This window comes from Cyrtonyx montezumae, unplaced genomic scaffold (assembly GCF_038088225.1).
Source record: "Cyrtonyx montezumae isolate F1298 unplaced genomic scaffold, pur_monq_1.0 scaffold_7, whole genome shotgun sequence".
In the NCBI taxonomy this organism is placed as follows: Eukaryota; Metazoa; Chordata; class Aves; order Galliformes; family Odontophoridae; genus Cyrtonyx; species Cyrtonyx montezumae.
In genome coordinates, this window is record NW_027072078.1 from 14096449 (window position 1) to 14118119 (window position 21671).

Below are 21671 nucleotides of genomic sequence, written 5' to 3' on the forward strand. Positions count from 1 at the left end.
GTAGCTTACATGAGAATGGGAAAGTCAGCCCCTAAAAGAAAGGGCTTTCTTTTTCTGAACTTAGGTACATTTGTAGGTGACTATCCAAATTTCTGGTATTTGATTTATGTTAACTTAGACTTACTTGCAACCATTTATTAGGGTATATATTTTTCTGAAGGCCATTCACCATGGATTCTTGAATTAGTTAACAAATTGGTGTAGCATAGAAATTTTATTGTGTTATTAGGGATATTTTTCCCCAATTTTCTTTTACTACTTAGCATTAATAAAATCTATTGGCATCCTGGGTCTGTTTAGAGAAGTATCAGCCCTTTTTAATTGTAATTCAACAATGGTTATAGTAAAGGTTTGTATCATTAGCAAACATTTACAATCTCCCTGTCAGATATTGTCAGTTTATATGTTTTGGGTTTGGTTTTTCTTTTTTGAGTTTGGCTTGTCAAAATCCAAAATGCAAGAGATGAACAATGTCATCAAAGACTCAGGCTGTGATTTGGTAGTCATCCTAAGTCACTCCAACTGATTGCTGGCATGATGACAGCTTTTTTCTGCTTTGCCTAATTCTGTTAATGCCTCTCTCTAAGAAACTCATGTGAGGAGCAAGAGCTTACCTCTCTTCAGCTTATTTAAAAATTCCTCTAAAAGTAAAGGATCCTCTGCTGTAATGCAGGAATTTTATTTGCATTGTATATTGCAGGAAAGAAGTGGTTACTAAATACTGGCTTATTATGAATTTGATATAGAACTACTTATATATGCTTGTCATTCAGTAAAATGGTTACAAAGAGGCAGCGTTAAGAATTCAACTTTTACTTCTAAATGTGTTTCTGTACAGGATAAGCATGTGTTACAGGAAGAAAAAAAATATAAACTCTGTTTGCTATTCATAAATTATAGCTGAGTTCCTGTGTTAGTAACTCAAGAGATGCATGGAGCAGTGTCTGTTGGGGAGATTGGGGATAGAGGTAAACCATGGTGATTTTATAAAGGAAAAGAAAAGAAACAGATGAGAGGAAAGAAAGGAGAAATAGAGCATTAGAGGCATGGTTGCTTTGCTTTGTAATCGCCCCTGTCTCTATGATATATACGACTCTGTCTCTGTTCCAGCATCAGCCAAGGGAAAGTCAGACCTGACTGAGGAGGAGCCTAAGATAAAAACAGACTTCAAGGTTATTCTATTTGCAAGTAATATTGTACATTAACTCAGCATATATCACAGCTCTGTTTAAAAAGCAACACTGCATTTCCCCTACTACTGCTGCTGTATTTCAGATAACTGGAGAATGCTCTGTTTTTAGATGACAAAGTAATTGTTACCCTTCATATAGCATGGGATTCAAATGCAGAGCTCAAGTCTGTTCAGGGTTATCTAGATTGTAAAAACAATGCTAGTGAATAGCAGATAAGTAAAGATACACAGATTAGTACTTTAGATTAAAAATAATAATAATAATAAATCTACCACCAGAAAAGAGGAAAGCTCTCTTTCATATGATGTTGTAGAAGCAATCAGACTACGTCCTGTGGTTATGACAGGACACAGGTTATGTCTCGACACTCATACTAAATGCTGTGAGCAAGAACAGTCACCCACCAATCCTTTTTCATTAATTAATAGCCATGTTTTGCATATTTTTAAACTAAAGAGGGTCTGAGCTCAAAGTGAGTGATACATTTCTCACCAGCTTGTCTTTCCCTTTAAAGTCAATATTATAAATTGAATGAGAAAGCTCACTGCATTAAATACAATTAATTCCATTGAATAATTAAGTGGCAAAGCAGAAACGGGGGTGTGACTACCATAAGTTCATAAGTTCATAAGGTTGGAAAGGACCTATAAGATCATCTAGTCCAACCATCCTCCTATCACTATCTCTACCCAACTACTACTATGATGTGTTCTACATTGGATTTCCTATCTCTACTTTTCTTTCTGTTTGAATACACACTTCATGTTTTTTCTCTGAGGGAAAGTCATATTCAGCTAAGAAGAATTAGAGTCTTCAGCCTCTGTGGTCTGATGGAGACCAGGTGCTCCAGACACAAACATTTGTTTTGGTAGATGAGGTGCATGGGTCACTGCCCTCTTCACTAAGAAATAAAATTGATATTAGTGTCAATTTCAGAGATTCGAGATACATGGAAAGATACTGTAAAATCCATTTTCTATTCTTGTCCTCCAGAGAAGGTGAGGTTATGAAACATCATCATATCATTATTCTCTTCCATCAGCTTCCTTTGGGAAGATGTGTGAAATGAACACAAGGCAGAATCAGCATATGTGTTCTCCATACATAGGCTTCCTGTTATTTTATTATTATTATTAATTTTTTTTTGACAGCTGACATTATTGATTCCATTTTTCTTGTTAAAAAAAAAAAGACAACATTTAGCTCTCAATATTTTTTCTTTATTTTGTTCTCAGTACATAAATTCCTGTATTGTAGAAACAACTGCTTTTCAGAATGTTAAGCAACTTCTAGCAGTGTAATTTCCAACAGTAATTCTGCAGATATATAACCTGCATTAATGGAAAACATTTTGCACCAAAGAATGTATTTTAACACTGTTCTAGAGACATGTCACAAATTTAAAGGAAGTATTTTGTACCAGTGTAATGGTCACTATGACAGAAAAGAATTGGAAAGCAGATATTTACAGAAAATGAGATAACACTTTTTGAAATAGAGAGTGTGAAGAAGGCAATTTGATTTTAAAAGTGTTCATTTTCTGATTTCTAAACAAATAGTTGAAAATTTCAGCATCCATTAAAGTGCTGTTAGCTAATCATGTATTTTCTCAGCTGTAGTGGAACTGCAATAACAGGGCTGATTAAGGAAACAAAGGAGCCAATGTATACAAACACTGACTTAAAATCATGTAGTGGAAAATATCAGTGGAGATCTGGCAAACCCGGGGCTGCTGGGTTGCTCTACTCTAAATATTTTACAAAATGAAGTAGCACTTACATAACAACTAACTGCATTGGCTGCTAGACTTGAGACCTTCAGAACATCTGTTTTGGGCATTGCTCCATCTCAAGATGGAGGGGTTCCTGCCTGCCAAGCAGAACTGGCATGAAAGTTGGGAGTTGTCCTGGCTGTGATAATTGAGGCATTTTAATCTTCCTTGGAAGAATATATGTAGGTTGTATTGTATATTCTTCAAATCTGATGCCCTGTTCAAATGTAGCATTTCATCTTACAATCAAAACATTTTGTTGTAGTTTTTATTATTCAAATGAATATATTAAATTATTCAACATGTAGAGGAGGATCTTATGCTAAATAAATACAGCCCTTCTCTCATCTGTCTGGTCACTGGGCTTAATAACACCTTTACCTCTCTTTGATAAAACAGAAAACTTCAAGCATGGGTGACAATGCTCTTCTTGCTGACCCTGAAGAATGGGGCAGATAACATGATGCTGCTGCTTTCATCTTAATTTTTTCACTGTAAAATTGAATTACAGTAACTGAAAATAAGTGCCAGTTATTGTTGCCTGGTGACAAGGGTGCTTACTTATCTCCACTGACAGCAACGGCCTTTCTCATACATTTATATTTGTTCATAGGTACAAACTAAAAGAGAGTAAGATCAGTCAGTCACTCTGCAGCCTATGTTAAATATGCATTTATTTGGATATCTGCATTTATTCTAATTTACTTCAGATGTGGTTTTGGTATACTTTGTTATCTGTATAAACAAGAATATTTATTCTACTGTTTACATGTATTTTTATATTCCCTAATGGTTTCTGCAGTCATTTGCACCTATGTTATCACTCCATGTACATGAAGAGTACTTCATATATGTTTTGAGCCAGGCTTTGTATCTGTTATATACTCTGAATTATACTCTAAAGTATATTCTATGAAGACTATTATGATCAGTCAATCATTGCTTAATATGCATTTGTAAAGTTACTTTTAATTTACCTTTAATTTAATAGGTGGTCATCCTTAGGGTTGTGGGATATTTTTGTTTGCTTTGTTTTGTTCTGTTTATTTATTTATTTATTGGTGGGTTTTTTTTTTTGTTTTTTTTTTTAGAGCATTAATATTTTGGAGCGGAAGGCTTCTTCGGGAAGCACAGACCCCTCCTTAAGCAAGCATTTCCTTGAAACAGATGCTATCTCTCTATCCAAGGTAAGCAAGGGCGCAGACTGGGATCCAAGCACTGTGTTTCCTTCTGTTGTTACAATGTAGTTTGACTAAGCTTTAGGATATTGGTTTTTATGTATCAGTCATTGTATACATTTTGCACTGCTCCAGAGCTTCCTGTTTGCCACCTTAGGCGTCAGGGGGGCCAGTAATCTTTATTAGATGTTGTATTAACAAAATCAAGGATTTGGATGATGGTGGAGATAGTTCTTTTTTCTGCTTGTGAATATCTCCTAGGAGCAAGATTTACTATCCCAGAATATGGAGCTAGTGGGGACTGTGTGAAATGTGCCAGTCCAATTAGAAAAAGATAATACATCCAAGCCCAAAAAGCGCTACCAATCAGTAATGATATTGGTTAAAAATATATAGAACATTCCACCTAATTACATGTCTTTTTGTAGTCTTCTGATGTTTAAAGCTATTGCTGAGGCCTTCAATAGAACTGTAGGGTAAACAGCACTAATTCCTGAAAGACACAGCCTTGTACACGATGCTTTGTAGTGTGTTCTGGTCTGAATTCCTGAGTTCTGGAAGGACTGATTCTAAATAAGCCCAATTCTCAATAAAGAAGGCTTCATTTTATGATACTTCATATAAAATGTAAGCGTGTTACTGAAAAGTGAGGGTTCTTTGATAGAATACTTGGCAGAATAGAGAAACAACCTGAAATTAAATATTTGTAACTCATAATATTTGGGAAAAATATTCAACATGAAATGTGCTATTCTAGTATACAAGAATGAAACTGCTCTGCTTATTTGAAACAAACAAACAAACAAACAAAAAACCCCAAACAACTCCAAATTTGCCAGTGCCTGGGGCATATGTAGAACTGGGCCTGTAAGGTCTGTGCATGTTCCCTGGTCCTGCTACTCCATGCAGAGCTATTGTGCACTTAAGGTGCAGTGAATCACAGAAGTCCTGAAGCAGTACAGCTGTGCTTTGAGTGATCCAGGATCAGATTAGAACCCTTTGCTGTCATTCTTTTTTTTTTTTTTCCCCTTCCTGGCTGTTCTTGCAGTAGAATGGTCTGTGGCACAGTGTACCTTATACTTGGTACATCTCATTACATACTAAACCAGGATGTTGTGAGCCACAGTTAGGATTGTTAGGGTGACTTTATAATAGCTTGTGACACTGGTGCAGCAAGTCAGCTAAATGTTACTGCACTGAACAATGGCTCATTATGTCCTCCTGTATCTGGCCTTTCAGTTAAATGAATAGCTCTGTGAGATGGTGTGATTTCTGGTTGAGAAGTAATCAATACTGATGTTATCTAGAAGATAAAAGACTTATGCCCACAGCTGATCTTCTAAGGGAGAAATCAATATGATGAGGAGTCAGTTGGCAGAGTGGTGGAGAAATCCTCTGCTTGCCCTGGGGGACTCATAGTTTAATTTCCACCCTAAAGAACCAAGTGCTTCATGGGGAAAGAATAATGTAGATATGCTTCTTACTACAGTAATGGAAATAGAACATCCTATCAAAACACAGTGAAATCTAAGTGATGTTTTTTGAGCTGTGTTACTGGCCCTGTGATAGTTTCAGTTTGCAGTTATGCAGGGAAAGTTAAACAGAGTTAAAAAATGTTATTAAAATTTGCCGTAGTTAGTATTACTTGGGACAGAGCTTGTCATCCTTTTTAGATTAGCGACTTCTTATTCAGGCTTATAAATGTAAAGTTTGGTGTTACATTTCTAATTGTATTTCCACAACGACAATGTTAACAGAACTGAAGTTCTGTAACACAGGCAGGGACGACAGTGCTTGGCTGTGAGTAGGTTTGTGGGAAATGGAGGAAACGATTTTTGTTTGTCTTTAAATGTTTGATGACCTCCTCTGTCTCCCAGTCACTTTGCATAACATCAATGAGATTTATGACAGCTGAGAAAATGCTAGTTTGCAACTTAGTATAATTTTGTTGGTTTGTGATAGCAGCAAGGGGATATGAATAAAGATATGATATTTTTCTCTCTAAAAGCATTGTTCTTCAGCTGTTCACTATGATACATCACAAGTCAGACCTGAATTGTACAAGTGGTCATACAATAACAAGTGGTATGTGCAAGGAGTGTGATGTAATTGGCTCTCAGAAAGGCATACAGCTGATTATGTCTGAAATGATGCAGCTTCTATTCTTTTTTTCTAGGGAGAGAATTAGTTAGCTTCCCACAGCATTTCCCTTAATGCAATAAAAATGAATGACAAGTAACTTTCAAAAAGATTAATTTCCTTTTACTTATTTGTAAAGGTGTAATTATCCTCTACAACTCGTCATCACAAAGTGCCACTGAAGACAAGAGCTGGCTGTGTTCAGACCAACCATAGGTCAACCTTTTCTATTTGAACTTTAGATTTCAAGTAAAACTAAGAGTACCCAAAGTTAATGTAGATTATACTCTTAAGATAGGAGAGCTGACATATTTTTATGATCAGGAAATTCTGCAAAGTATACTGTTATTACATGCCCATGTATTTAGCAGAAAAATCTCTACATTTCACCTCACAATTTCACTGTTTTTAGCGAAGGAGTACTCTGAGTAAAGGTACATTTTGAACATGCAGATTCTGCCCACATTCCACTTGCAACATCTGTCAAATTTTTTTAGCTCAATGATGCAATTATTCTTTGTTTTGAGTTGGAGAATTTGTACTACATATAAATGGAATTTTACATTGTGTGTACACAGTTATTAATCAGTACGTCTCCATGCTTTTTCGCCAGGAACCTGACAGCTGGGAAATCATAGAGGGTCTGAAAATTGGTCAGACTAATGTCCAGAAGCCAGACAAACATGAAGGCTTCATGCTGAAAAAGAGAAAATGGCCCTTAAAAGGCTGGCACAAGGTAAAGTTCTCATAAAATAGTTGAAAGATTATTGCTTCCCTTTATGAGTTGGAATCCTTTGCCTTGAGAAGATAGGATATAGGATGACTGACAAATAAAAGCTCAGGATTTCAGTGTATGACTTTATCTTCAGAGTGTGTAAAGAATTAGTCTGCACACACAGCTTTGTGGCTTCAACATTGCAGGGCTGGCTGCATAACATCATATTCAAAATCCAGGCAGACAGTGTAAGTAATAGATGCCTTCTGTTTTAAGAGACTTAGCCAATACTCCTTTCATCCTTTCAAATACATTATAACAAAGTATAGCTGTGCAGCGTACATTTGTCTTGAGTTCACATGGAAGTAGCCAGGACTCCAGGAGAGCCAAGAAGAGATTTGATGTGGACCGAGGTGTTCTTACTGGAGAGCATCCCTTGGAGTTCTTTTTCCTTCAGCTTTGCTGGCTGAGCAGATTTGCTTATCCTTGTCCCTGAATTTGCTAGTCAGCGTGTCTGCAATCTTCCATGTAGAAATGAAGCAGGACTAACAAAACACCATCACAAACATCAACAGCAACAAACAAAACAAAACAGAACAAAAACACACACACACAAAAAAAAGCACCCCAAATCTTCTATTTCTGTTTATTTAATATGGAAATATTTCTCCATGGATATTTTTCTTTTTGTTAACACTAAACCCAGTGTTCATTATCTCTTCTCTGTGTATTTTATAACATAATTATTATGCTTATTTACAATCCTCTTCAAGCAAGATTTTAGTTAGAGATGCCTAGCCATATTGTGCACATTGGGGTAGTTCAAGTAGGTTCATTTTCTAGGACAAAATGCATTGTATTGTGAAGAATAGTGAAACCTACTGTTATGAATGGCTTTTTTATTCCTAGTAAAATGTTAACTTTGATTTTTTTGGTCAGCATTACAGAACTTAGGTCTGTGTCCATATTCACACTGTGTTAGTATAAATCTAATTTCTGTATTTTCTGTGAGTGTTATACTAATGTATGAGAATTCAACCTGCCTTGCTACCCTTTTTTCTGCTGGCCTATCAACCTTACTTGTTTTTGTTTTGTTTTACTTATCTAGGATTTATGTTTTTGCATCCAAATATTTATGTACTACTCAAATTTAGCCTAGGGAAGCTACAGGTTTTCAAACTGGCATTGTTGAAATACTAAACAGAAAAAGCAATCTTACTTAAAAACAAAACAGCAGAAACAAAGAAGCAAGAAATCTCATCTGATGTACAAGAATGTGTGGTATAGTTCACTGTTTCTGCTCCTTTAAAATACAATACGTTAATGTGTTGTTTCTTGGATAAGAGTTTGTTGTAGGAACTTTACATGTCAACAGTTCTGAAATGGAGATTCTGCTCTGTGATCCTTTTTTATCCCGACCTTAGAGCAGTTGTCTGTGTAAGTAATTTTTAATGTGATTAAGAGCCTCACAGATCAGCCTCCCTCTCTGCTCTACTTTCATCAAGAGGAAATTGAGCTCTTGAACTTTGGGTTAGAAAATACTGGCTAATCATTTTTTTCTAACAATTGCCTTGATATCTTGTCATTTCTGTAACACTACTTTGTGGTGAGAGCACTGTTAGGATATCCAGAAACTGATTGTACCATGTGCTGTTAGTGACCTACCAGCAAAGCCAGAGAATACTCTGTTGTATACTGCATATCACATATTGATGGCTCACAGTGGACTTTATTAGTATGCCAGTTATAATGCGTACAAATTAGTAGTTTATCTTCTGAAGTGCTGTATGTTTTGAAATGGAGTGTGATAAAAGGTCATTGTTGTGCTGAGACTACAGAGGTAGAACAACATGAAATTAACACCATGTCCTTCTGAAGTCCATTAATGACCATACCTAGTAAAAATAAAACTCAACAACTCTTTTGTTTTGACATCTTATTCAAGAAGCTGCACCTCCAGCAAAACTGGAATTTTATCACCATATCAGATGTTGATACCATCATTTCTATAGGCATCTTCAGGAGATATCTTCTGGCATGCAAGTACTTACCCTACTCATAACGTCAGTTTAACAGGCTCACATCATGCAAACATGGTGCTTCCCTTCCATATGAGACAGCATAAAGAGTCTTGGGTAATAGTTTTCCGTGTTCCAGATCATTGGCATATATTAGTGCTTTAGGTCAGGCTCTAAAAATATGAATTAGTTTGTATTACTTGCATGTTTTTTTAAGTTAGTGTTGAAAACACAAATTAGTGAATCTCAGTAAACATCTGCATTTCCTGCCAGGCTGCATCTTTATGTTGTTTGCCAAATGTTATGCTAACTTGTCCGCAATGCAGCTAGAGCTGTCTAGTCCGCACAATCTACAGCAGCTTTAATTGCTGGAGAGGCATGTTGAGTAGGGGATTCTGCTCTCTGCTGCAGGGAAAATAACAGCTCAGCAAAATAAAGGTGTAGTGATTGCACAGGTAGGTATCATCATGTTATCTTTAATTTGTTTATTCCTGGTTACCGTACCAGTGAAGATACAGTGACTCACACCGTTATCACTAACAAACATACAAAACATGAGCCCTCCAGCAACCAGGTATGTTGCTGGTAATGCTGTAATATTTCCACTTGTAATTGCACATCTAGATTACAGCTAGAGAAAGTATAATCGGTATGAATCACAACTTCATCTTTGCTTCGCTGTACAGAGATCTGCTGTGTGTAGTTTTGGATGGTAGAGCTATGTCTCATCTCCTGTATCACATCCCAGCTGGAGATCCAGGAGACCACAAGAATATATACACTTATTTCCAGGGTGTAGTTCTTGCACTAGGAAAAGCTTTTCAGCTTCTGCAGGGAGGACAAGCAGTTATGTTGAAACGTGACCAGCTTATGTGGGAAGACAACAGGAGGAAAATGAAGAAAAAAATTTCTCTCTTCTAGCCGGTGTTGCCTTGTAGACCTTATTGAAATGGCCAAAAACCAGAAAAAATATCCTTCGTTTTTCAGGTTTTTTAAGTTTAACATAGAGCATACTGTTGGAAACTTAACATAGGTTTTCACACTTAAAAGATAACTGTTATCAAAGAAGGAGAAAAAAATTACTACCATATTAATACTTCTTTCCAACCTGTAAATGGTTCATCATTGTTACAGAGTTATCATTTTCTTTTGCAGGTTGATTATTATGCACAGTTTAAGTTGCATCTGATCATTAAAGAAAAAACTTCTTTTTTTTTTTTTCTTTCCACTTTCAGAGGTTTTTCGTCCTGGATAATGGACTATTAAAATATTCAAAGTCACCAATTGACGTAAGTAAAGTTGAATACCATTTTAAAATTTGTGTTAGAAGTCAACCTGCTAGAGTGATTAAATCTCATTCTCACACTAGGCACATGAAAGTTCTTGATGGATTCAAAGAGAGATCTGAATATGGAAAGCATATAAGTTTTTGTTTGAGTTATTTTACTCCAGTTTCTGCCTCATATTACTTCTGTGAAAACTGAGGCTGCATTACTTAATTTATATAATGAAGATGTTAAAAAGATTAACCTGACCCTGTATGACCCTGTGTACTGTCTTCTTTTTTTTTTTTTTTTTTCTTTCTCTTTTTTTTCCCCTATGTCAGGGAGAGCTGATTATTTTGAGATACGTGGGTAGGACAGAAAAGTGATTGTGATGCACTCAAAAGATATAAGGGGTAGTATTAAATTAGATTAGATACAAATTACAGTCAAGCTTTAGCAGCAGGGAGCTAAGTGCTGTTTAATTTTCTCTGCTTCTTGCTTAACCTGTAGTTATGTGCTAGTGTGAACCACCACACTTTTATTTTGGAGTTGGCTCTGTGCTTGTGAGTTATTTTTCTCATCTATAAAAACAGGAAGTTTTTAGTCTTAAAACACATTACAGTTAAAACCTGTATCTACATTGATGAATTCCTATAAAGGGAAAACATTTCAACACCAGCTATTTTGCTGTTATGTGTAATGAAATACATGGTGCTACCTATTTCTTGTTCTGCTTTTTGATTTCAGATACAGAAGGGCAAAGTACATGGGAGTATTGATGTAGGCTTATCTGTTATGTCTATTAAAAAGAAGGCTCGCAGAATAGATCTTGATACAGAAGAACACATCTATCATCTGAAGGTAAAAAGTGGTGCAAATTCACTTTTCATCCACAGTGGAAATACATAATAGTAATTAGGAATTCTGCTGCAGCAGAAGGAGTATCACTTTGAATGCTTCTTGGTAATGTGTTACTTTGTAGGTGAAGTCCCAAGATACATTTGATGCATGGGTTTCAAAATTACGGCACCACCGGTTATACCGTCAGAATGAGATTGTGAGATCTCCGAGAGATGCTAGCTTCCATATATTTCCCTCAGCCTCTACTACAGAGTCTTCACCAGCTGCTAATGTACCAGATGGAAAGGTATGTTGTGTCCTTTTGTTGGAAACTCATGCATGCTAGACTTGTTCATGGGCAAGCCTGAGTTTCAGAGGGCTCTGCTTTGAGAGGAGTTTTCATTGGAGGGAACAATAGCCAGCAAAAAGCTGAGAGTACATCAGCCTGCATTAATGGGCAGCTGTAGATACTGGGCAAAGAACACACAGACTTCAGAAGAATTTGCACTGGCCTTTTGTGTCTGAGATAAATCTGTCTCTGTTATTCTGTAGTTTTCTTTCTTTTAACAATTTTTGTAAGTGATGGTTTGCAAGCACAGTCTGTGAGGTCCTTGGTTTGGTTTTCCACCATGCTGTACAGAAATACCCGCATCATGGGCATCATAGTCAAATCACAGATGACACTGCAATTAGAATGTATATATGAATATTTAATTCCAAAGAAGTATGATGATTACAATGGCTGAGCATCACATGCAAAAATAAGTGTAAGCATTTTATTATACCTTAGGTACAACAAAATAGCTTCCCATGGCAATCTCCTATACCTTGCAGTAACAGCCTTCCTGCAACCTGCACTACTGGGCAGAGTAAAGTAGCAGCATGGTTGCAGGACTCAGAAGAGATGGACAGATGTGCAGAAGGTTAGTCTTTACCTTTTTGTGCCTTGCCCTTTGAGCAAAGTATCTTCTTGGTAAGAAATAAGATACAGTCAATGGAAGTGGTTAAACAGCATTTTTACATGCCTGTGAGGGAGTTCTATGGTTAATAAATCAGATACTTGTCAAAGGAACTTCCCTCATTGGTTGTGTTAGGATGTTGCTTTTAATATTTATTTTAATAATGCGTATTATCTTAATGGATATCATTGTTAAAGTATGCTTAACTTTTAAGGTCCAAACATTTTTTTGACTGCCATAGTAATAGTGTACTCAACATCTGAATGCAATAAGACAATAAGGCTACTACTTAGATGCTTTACTACTGAGGTTTGGGGCATTTGACTTATATAATACAATACAATTCCAATGGTGAACATTGTGGCAGAGTAATAAAAAATGTGAACTGAAAACCCCTTTTTTTGTTTTTGTTTTTATATATTTTAGATCTTGCTCATTGTCAGTCAAACCTTGTGGAACTCAGTAAACTTCTTCAAAATTTAGAAATACTTCAGAGAACTCAGTCTGCACCAAATTTCACAGACATGCAGGTAAATCAGTTTGTTAATAAATATGTTCAAACATCTGTTGGTCTTGTTGAAGGTTTTATATAGATGCTATCTATTAACTTAGAATTGATTTTCTGAAATTATAGTAAGTCTTGGATGGAAGGTTTATCTCAATAACGTTTATCTTAATCATGTGTAATAGTGTTTCATGTGTAAATGGATAAGATGTATTAAGATTATTTGAGTTAAATTGGAAGAATCAAGTAATTAAGTTATTTGCAAAAGCAGAACTAAGAACCATTGCAATAGAATTATATGTACACGGTGAAATTATATTCAAGGAGTTGTTATTGTGCTCAGTTAGATACTATTTAAAATTTTTAAGAAGTGGAGATTCAAACCCTCAAGATAGGAGAACATTGCATGTTCTAGAAAAGAGGGTATAGTCACAAAGGTTCCAAAGGTTGGACCATTTCCCACTTTGGGGTGAGTTTTCCTCTTGACAACAAGAAAGCAACAACAGATTCTAAATCTTAGTACTTTCTTCTTTTTTCACTCAGCCCACTTGTGTATGCAAGTCTCCCAGTGCTGTTTGTGTGTTAGAAGGTCTGGTTCCAATGGGGGGGCTTACCACAGATGTCAGGAAGAGGTGAACTCTGCAATTCTTTGATAGTAACAGAATAGAAATCCATGAGGATTTCAAAATCTGTTCCTAAATATTGTGGACTGTGAAGAAAGTATACCAGTAATTTTGCTAAATAAGTTAAACACACCATTTATTTATAGAAAGGGCATGGGCATGTGCAGCTGGTCACTGCTGTAATTGCAGGTCATGGCAGAAGTATTCTTTTCCTCACTTTCTAATATCATGATGTCTAACACTACAATTCTTTACTAACTTGTGTACAGTCTGTACTGCTTGTGTCAACTTAATAGTACCTTGTTGCTTTTAACTATTTGTGTAATGTAGGCTAACTGTGTAGATATTTCAAAGAAAGACAAGCGGGTCACAAGACGATGGAGAACAAAAAGTGTCAGCAAAGACTCAAAAATTCAACTTCAGGTACTGAATCCACAATGTTTTCCTTTTCACTGTACTTGTAGATTAACTTATAAGCATGAGCTGATATATTAACTGAAAGTAGGAAATCAGTGTACTGTCTCCTGTGTTCCTAATTATGCAAATTAAATATTAAAAAAAGACAGACAAGATAGTAACAAATGTATTGATTTTACTTACATTCATATGAAAACATTGCCACCTAGGGAAAGGAAGAGAAGCTGAGCACTAGTCAGTTAAGGTGCAAAAAACCCAGTATGCAATACAGCACATGGGGATACTGATATTCCATCTTAAACTTGCAGAGAGACACAGCTGAGCAGGTGATGTCAGAGTAAAGCAGAACACATGAACAAAATACTAATCATGTCAGTGGTCTTCATCAAGACCTGTACTAGAAACATTACCAAGGAGATTTTCAAAAGCCCTACCTTATGAAAAAGATTACTATGGAAACAAATCAAATGAAACAAAAGAATAATTCCATGAAGAAAAAAAACAATTGACACCATCCTTCCTTTGAGCTGAAAAGTAAAAGCACAGAAATAAGCATAGAAACCATCCTACGTCACTTCTAGATCCAAGGAGTCTTACTTTGTTTTGTCAGAAATAGTTGTGTGTTTTGACACCTAATCCAAAACTAGTTTTATTTCTTATAACTTATTAACTGCTAATGAAGACTATAGTTTACTGACTTCAGCAGCTAGCAATTACCACTGTGCTGTCTGCTGCAGAATAAATATATGTCAGCAACTTCAGATTCATTTAAATTCTTTGAAATTCATGCAGATTTTGAAAATCTTTAGTATGTCCCTCAGAGACACAATAAGGAATTTCTGTGACTTAGAAACACAGTAAGAAGTCCTCAGTAAGAAGCCAGACAATCTTATGGAAGGAAAACTGTAAGGAAAGAAACTTGCACCAGCGTTCTGATTGCAGTTGTTGTAGGTGACTTTCTACCTTTTGTTCTAGGTAAATTAGAACATGTTGAACAATGAAGTATAAGTTTTATTAACAAAGGAATTTTGGTGGTTATGTTATAATCTATTATCTGCATGTGAAAGATGACTGTATTTCCTTGTTGCTGAATAATGGTATTCTATTGGAAAAAATACCAGGAAAATGGATGGAAGCTCTTGGTGGAAAGAGGAGGCAACACCACATGTTCTTCTTTCATAGCACAGTGGTCTTAAGAAATTCCTCTCAATGAAAAAAAGATGTAAAAATGATGAAGGCAGTCAATATACAATGATCTAGGGTGCTCCATGAGGAATTATGAGCTGTTTCTGTGCTGCCTACACCCTGTCAAAGTGACACTGTGCTGGGTTTCCAATGGGAGACTATAATTATGGCATCTGATTCTCAGAGTGCTGCTGGTGGCATGGGTCACTTTGCAGATTCCCCTGAGAGTTTGTGTGCACAGCACTGCTCTACTTTGGTCTATCATTGCTGAGGAGATGGTGAATGCAGCTTAGCCTCGGGCAGCTTTGACTCTTGGCAAGCCTAAGGCTGGAAAATAAAAAGCTTATTTTATTAGAGCAAAGCATTAAATGATTGTTGACTGATTTACCAATTAATCTGCAGGGAAACTGAAGTAAGAAAATGATTCTAAATTATATGCAAGATGAAGATTTTTTTTTTTTTTGCTGTTCCAATATCTTAACTAACTTGATAGGCTCAATATTTTTTTTTATAATTCAAAGGGCTATTCTTTTTCAGGAATGGTCTAAAGCTGAAATCTGTGGAAGATGGCCTCACTCTGACTCATTGTGTTAATCATAACTTACTTATGCTATTCCACTAAAATGTGGATTTTCTCACATATTAAAGTGTTGGGACTTTTTTAAACTTCCTCTCCTACTGTGTTCTTCTATTAACCACTTCATCTAGCTTCATTGTCCTTTCATATAGTAACTTTTCAGAACTGCTCCAACACCTTAAAAAACCATTATCCACTGCTTTGAATCACTGTCTAATTTGTGATCTTTTCTCCATAGAGGGTACAAATGATTTGCTATTAAACTGTTGACAGATTGGATACCAAAAAAGCTTTTGTTGTCCTTTTCCTTTCCCTATTCGTCCATACAAATCATTAGTTTCCAGAGATAATACTAATAACAACATACTAACTATTAATTCCATTTGAAATGTTTGCACCAATTTATTGTAGAATAAGGAATTGTTAGATATCGTAGAACGACCTTTTGTAGTATGAAATTGAAAGCCAGAGAGCATGAAAATGGGGTGTTCTGTTCACAAATAGCAGGGAACAGTACTGTAGTTTTTGCTAGCTCTGAGTCCACTGTGTAAAATGCAAGGAGAGAATTCTCATTTCTGCAGTCTGCATTATACTCATAATGAGTTAGTAAGATAGCTTTTGTGTTCTTGATAACACATTTCTTTATAAACTTAGCACTCATATTCTAGAGTTTAAAAAGTGCTTTTTATTGTGAGGACAAGTTTGTCTACTTGCTTTGTTTCCTACAAGCACTTATTTACTATTCAGGTATATCAGTTCTGCATGCATATGACTTTGCTTACCTGGTTAAATCCCTGATGAATGTGGGGTTTCTCCACTGAGAAAAATTAATCATACCATGTGCATATGTGTTTTTAGATTTGTGATTTTAGTTCTGCTGAATTAATAGCTTAATTTACAGACCTTTGATGAGGAGAAAAACACTTTGATTACATACATGTGGGAGGTTTATTTTATTTTTTAAAAGTCTATTTTAAAAAGGTCTTAAGAAAATAATGTAGAACAACAGGTTAGTTAATTTTACAAATGATTCTTTTGTACAAAAGCTGACATTTATAATTTGGTTAAAGAACCATTATACATTCTCATGACAGTCTAAAGATATTGAAAGGAATAAAAAATTGCTAATGAATAGCAACAAAATGAACTATCATTGATATAGTTTCATTCAATGCTCAAGTTCCAAGACTGATTCAAAGGAAAATGGAAGGAGAATTTGTTTAGCAGGAGAGCTGTTTCGTTACAGAATGACCTGAAAAGTCAGCTTGCTCTACTGCAACTTGCAACTCATGAACAAAACCTTCTTCCCTCAAATAAATGCTAATTTATATGTTATTAATAGTAACTTGGATTATTACACGACTTTATATTTTGTTTGGGGATGGTGGTTCTGTGGAACTCATGGTTCCAATTTTAGTAATGTACACCCATATTCAGAATCTTGCAGATTTTGAGTGCTTAATATATATATTGATGCATCTCTCTGTTTCTGTAGATGTATGTATAAATTTGTGTGTCTCTATTATTTAAACAGTAATATTCTACTTAACTCTCATTCAGAGTATAGACATACTTCTGTAGAGCACAAAGATCTTGAAATTATGCATATAATATTGCCTCTACTTTAACGAAGTTGATAGTCTCTGTTTCAGAGTTTATGTGCATGGTTTTTTACCATGATAATTTTACAAAAAATAAAAAATAAAAAGGTGCAAGGCTAAGGTTCTCTTACTGGTGTCACTAGACAAATCTTCCATGGTTGATAGCACTTCCAAAGGCAACAACTGGTTGGAGGATGTGTCCTTTCTCAAGTGCACCAAGCCTACAAGAAGGGAGTGTACAGCATCAAGGGGCAAGAGTCTTTGATTAATTAAGTACAGTATCCTATTATTTAGCATGATATCCTTGTGACTGAACTATTCCAATGATATTTCCATGTTACTCAAGCTGCTTTTAGAGAAACAAAAATGTATGTGAATTTAAAAATAGTGAAATGGTCATAAACAAATGTATAGATTAAGAGGAATGCAAAGGAATTGAAAATTGTTTGCTATAATAATAAGGTGGCTATTCTAGTGTTATAAATTAATCTAATTTCTTCAAAACAGTAACATTATGTTAGATATTAAGTAGAAGAGCTTTGTGGTAGGTGTGGAGCTGTTCTGTATCATGCACACTTTTTGTAGCATGTTCTCAACTTTGATGTGCCATGATAATTTTTCTTAAAAGTAATGTAAAAATGAGGTTAAGCAGGATGAAGCCACATGTTAAGCATGCAAAAAGGAAGAAGTTGTTGGAAAACCTAGTTTTCAGTTCTGCAGCTCTATCTGAGATTTGTATTGGTTTGAAAGCCAAGCCTTCAGAAATGTACAGAATGAGAAATGCTATCTTACAGAACACAAGAAGATGGTGCATGGGGAAAATGAACACATATGCCCAAGGGCAGGTAGGGAAATGCTAGAAATGTGCACAGGGGTTTTTACATAAGGAAGCTCTCTATAACATACACACACACACACACACACACACACATGTTTTACCATTAAGATGCATTTATCTTCACTAACCACAGTTGGTGCACTTCCACAAATGCAAAGTGATCTCTTTCAGAATTTGTCTTCTAAATGGTCAAATTAAGGAGTTTTTGTTTTGTGTTTTCTTCCATGCCACAGCATCCATTTTGTTTTCTTATTCCATAATTGCCTTATGACTCTGAACAGCAAAGCTAATAGAATTAATTTTTCTTTTTTTGTCCACTGCAGTCCAACTCTTCTGGAGATAACGTTAGTGAAGTACCTAGCTATATAAGTCTCTGGCATACACAGGTGAGAACATATGATATGTTCTCAGAATGTGTAGGACATAAGAGTTAACAAAATTGAAATCCACTTAAAACTCTCCCTCTCCCTTTTCTGATCACCTCTCATCTTCCTGTGTCCCATCACCCCTTCCCTTCTCTTTCTCTACTTCCTTCTCTTCTTGCATTCACTGTCAGGAAGGGCCGGCACCGAAGGGCCAGTTCAGCACAACACGACGCCGGCAGAGACTAGCAGCTGCTGTGGCTACAACAGTGAGTGGATTTAAAAATAAAGGCAGAGTTTGAAAGATGGGAAGCTGTGTAACTTGGAGTGCATAATAAGCTTATGAAGATGTTTCTTGCACTTTATGGAGGTGTCCATGCTACCCATTCTCAGCTGAGTCACTTAGAAGTGATCAGGCATAACACAAGTGGGTGTCACAAATGAGGGTCTGAGCTTGATTTATTGGCAATGTCCCTCCTCCTTTGTGCAAGTGCAAGTGATAAACAGTCTCGGGCCCTGGACTATTTGAAAATAGCTTTGATATGCTCTCTACATTATTCAAAATGGACTGAAATGATCAAATTCTATTAAGAGATTCTCATAACAGTCTTTAGCAAGGCAAAGAAAATGAGTATATTTGCTATAAACAAATATGAAATTATGACACTTCCTGATTTTGTTTATTTTTATTAATTTATTTTTTAAGTAATGTTAAGATTAGCCTTTTTATTTAAGGTACTTTCTGTTTACATCCCATGATCCAAAAAAAGTCATATTACTACTGCTAGTGTCTGTTTTTCATTTTTGCTAGTTTTCCAAGCCTTTAACATGAAATTTGGAGCTCTGAAATCAACATTCAGGCTACTAATTGGGAATAGGAAATGCTAATTATGAAGCAAAATTGGCATTGTAACTTTACCTTCAGCTGCTGCTTTTTTAGGACAGTAATTATTAGGAATGCGCAATACAGATGTCAGCAGTTTGCAGGCTGGTTTGACCCAGTGCCATGACTATTGAGGCAGGGGACCCATGGGCCCACACCCTAGGGAAGAGGAAGGGGGAAAGGGGAAAAAGGGAGAAGGGAGATGGGCCTAGGAGCAAAACAGCAGCAATGATCTGAGGAGGAAAGCTAATTTACTAAATGAGATATCAGAAAGCAAAATTACACAATGTAATACAATATAAATGGAATTGAGGCTAATGGATCAAATAAAATGAGCAAGAGAGTGTCCAATAAACTGAAGGCCTTATGCTAACACTGAAGGTGGACAACTGCAACAAACACCCACTGCTGAGCTCGATCCCGAAGGGAAGAGAGACGGTCCCATGACTGCAGGCAGTTTTTATCTTTCCCTCTGAGCGGAAACAAATAAAAATGCAAAGCATCACACAGTCCTCTGGGAAATGTTGTTGTTCTTCTCTTCAGAGACAGGCATATCTATAACTATCAATGATCCATGCAGCTAGAGCATTAACTCTTTAACTCCTAATATACTACGTGATGTTCTGATGTGTAATATCAATAATATAACAAAAATCATAAAACCACAATGACAGGTTATTCCCTCAAAGGATTAGTGAAACAGCTGGATGGGGAAAATATAAATATATATGAAAAAAGTCACTGCACCTGAAGAGTAAAATGAGCTTTAAACATATACCTCTACCTAACTCAAGCAGTCAGCATCAAGCTAAAGTTTTCCAAGCTGTGCTGCTCCAGCCCATTGCTAAAATCCACTAGATCAGATGTAGTTTTTGCTTTATCCTGAATACCTTGAGCCCTGCTACCTGAACCATGGACCTCATTTATATTAGGTCCTCATGGAAAAACAAGAGAGAAATCAGTGTTCCTCCAGTTCCCAAAATAACTCATCTAAATTTAATCCCCTGTAATCTGTATTAGCCATGTATTGATGCAGAATATCACTTAATAATTGTTTGGTGTGATCTTATCTGCCCTTGTAGCAGAGAAATAAACCCACATCTCAGTTTGCTATATTTGTAGTCTGGAAGATACATAATTACAACAGGTAAAATGCAGAAAGGAGAGGCTTGTGTTACAACTCACTGTACTGGGAACAGTCAGTCTCTATGTGAACATGCAGTTCTCAGGAGGCTGATGAATGAGTGGTATTTCAGCACTGGGAGTAAAGCAGAAAGTCAGGATGAAGTGTACCTTAATTCATATCTTCAAGGACGAGAAAGAAAAAAGTTAGAGGGATACATCAAGAGGCTAAGTACTTAAAAAGATATTAAAAAAAAAAATGTTAATCAAGATGGCATCAAGTCACCATGTGTGTAGAGAGAAAGCACTACAGTGAAAGAAAAAAAGGGGGAAGAGAAGCTCATGGGCAGTTCTTCTTAGAGTGTTGGTTATTCAAGAGAATGAATTCATTCATTCATATCAGTTAACAGTTAGTTATTTTTGGTTCTTGCATCCAAAGTAGTCAGCAAAGCAGCTACTTTTGTCTGTGGTGTGTCAATGTATGTCTCTTCCAAAAAGTGTGATGGTAATTTTAGAATGCGTGAATATTGTTTCTAGGACCTACTTTCATTTAAAATATAATGTTCTTTTTTTAAATAAACCTAACTAAAAAACCATTGCTCTTCAGCCTGGCCAGCTGAGGTATGAGGCAGAAATGCTGTCTCTAGAAGGAATTTATTCTATATCCCTGTTAAGAAAATCTTGATGTGAATAAAAAATGAAGTCCAATTAAAGACAACTACCTTGTTGGTATAGTTAGAAATTAAAATAAAGAGATAAGAGGATTAAGTTTACATTGGATAGACAACATGAAACAATTAGTCTGCTATATGTATATGGAAATTGAAGGGCAAAGTAGAAAATTATGTTGCCTAGAATATGCTCAAGATGTCATTAACAGGTCCAGTAGGATTTTGAGGTTTTCTTCAGGCTATTGATGACAAATATTATGGGAAGGAATTGATAGAACCATTCCTTGATGTAATCAAGTATCAAGTTACCAATTTCAGATACTGATGGCAGTATATAAATTATCTGTTGATTTAAAAAAGATACATCTTAGCAATATGACTTTTTATTTTATCTCCTTTTTTTTTTTATTTCCTCCACTTTTCATATTTGAATACTTACATTGGTCTGCAGTGTGGAAATTTTTATTTCTGCATTTGATCAATATCATAGAATAAATTAATGTATTGAATGTGTTTAACTTAATAGTAAAGTAAAAGAAATATAGTTCTGCATGCATTCCCCTTTCATTTAGTTTTGAAAATTGGGTTCTTGACTGGGTTTTATAACGTATGTAAATGGTAAAATTAAAACATACTGTCACACATACACATCACATATGTAACAGCAGTATATGTAAACAGCATATGGAACATATAGGTTACAATTCAGTACATGTACATTTATATGTAAAATATATAAATAAGCTATGAATGTATATTTTTATTTACTGTACTTGAAAAATATAGAAGGAAAAAAAGTGAAAGCTGTA

At 35.7% G+C, this 21671-nt stretch overlaps 1 protein-coding gene across 5 annotated transcripts in view; it reads left to right on the forward strand.

Moving 5' to 3' along the window:
• Positions 1-21671, forward strand: part of OSBPL6 (oxysterol binding protein like 6) — an 82412-nt gene that overhangs the window by 43817 nt on the left and 16924 nt on the right. For 2 of the 5 annotated variants that reach the window (XM_065750593.1, XM_065750597.1), the window contains 10 exons: positions 4056-4151; positions 6895-7017; positions 10250-10303; positions 11027-11140; positions 11262-11426; positions 11910-12042; positions 12505-12608; positions 13537-13629; positions 18148-18210; positions 18381-18455. In XM_065750593.1, coding sequence (XP_065606665.1) covers positions 4056-4151; positions 6895-7017; positions 10250-10303; positions 11027-11140; positions 11262-11426; positions 11910-12042; positions 12505-12608; positions 13537-13629; positions 18148-18210; positions 18381-18455 — 1020 coding nt within the window. The remainder of the gene's footprint in view (positions 1-4055; positions 4152-6894; positions 7018-10249; positions 10304-11026; positions 11141-11261; positions 11427-11909; positions 12043-12504; positions 12609-13536; positions 13630-18147; positions 18211-18380; positions 18456-21671) is intronic. The other 3 variants (XM_065750594.1, XM_065750595.1, XM_065750596.1) reach the window with 3 other exon arrangements.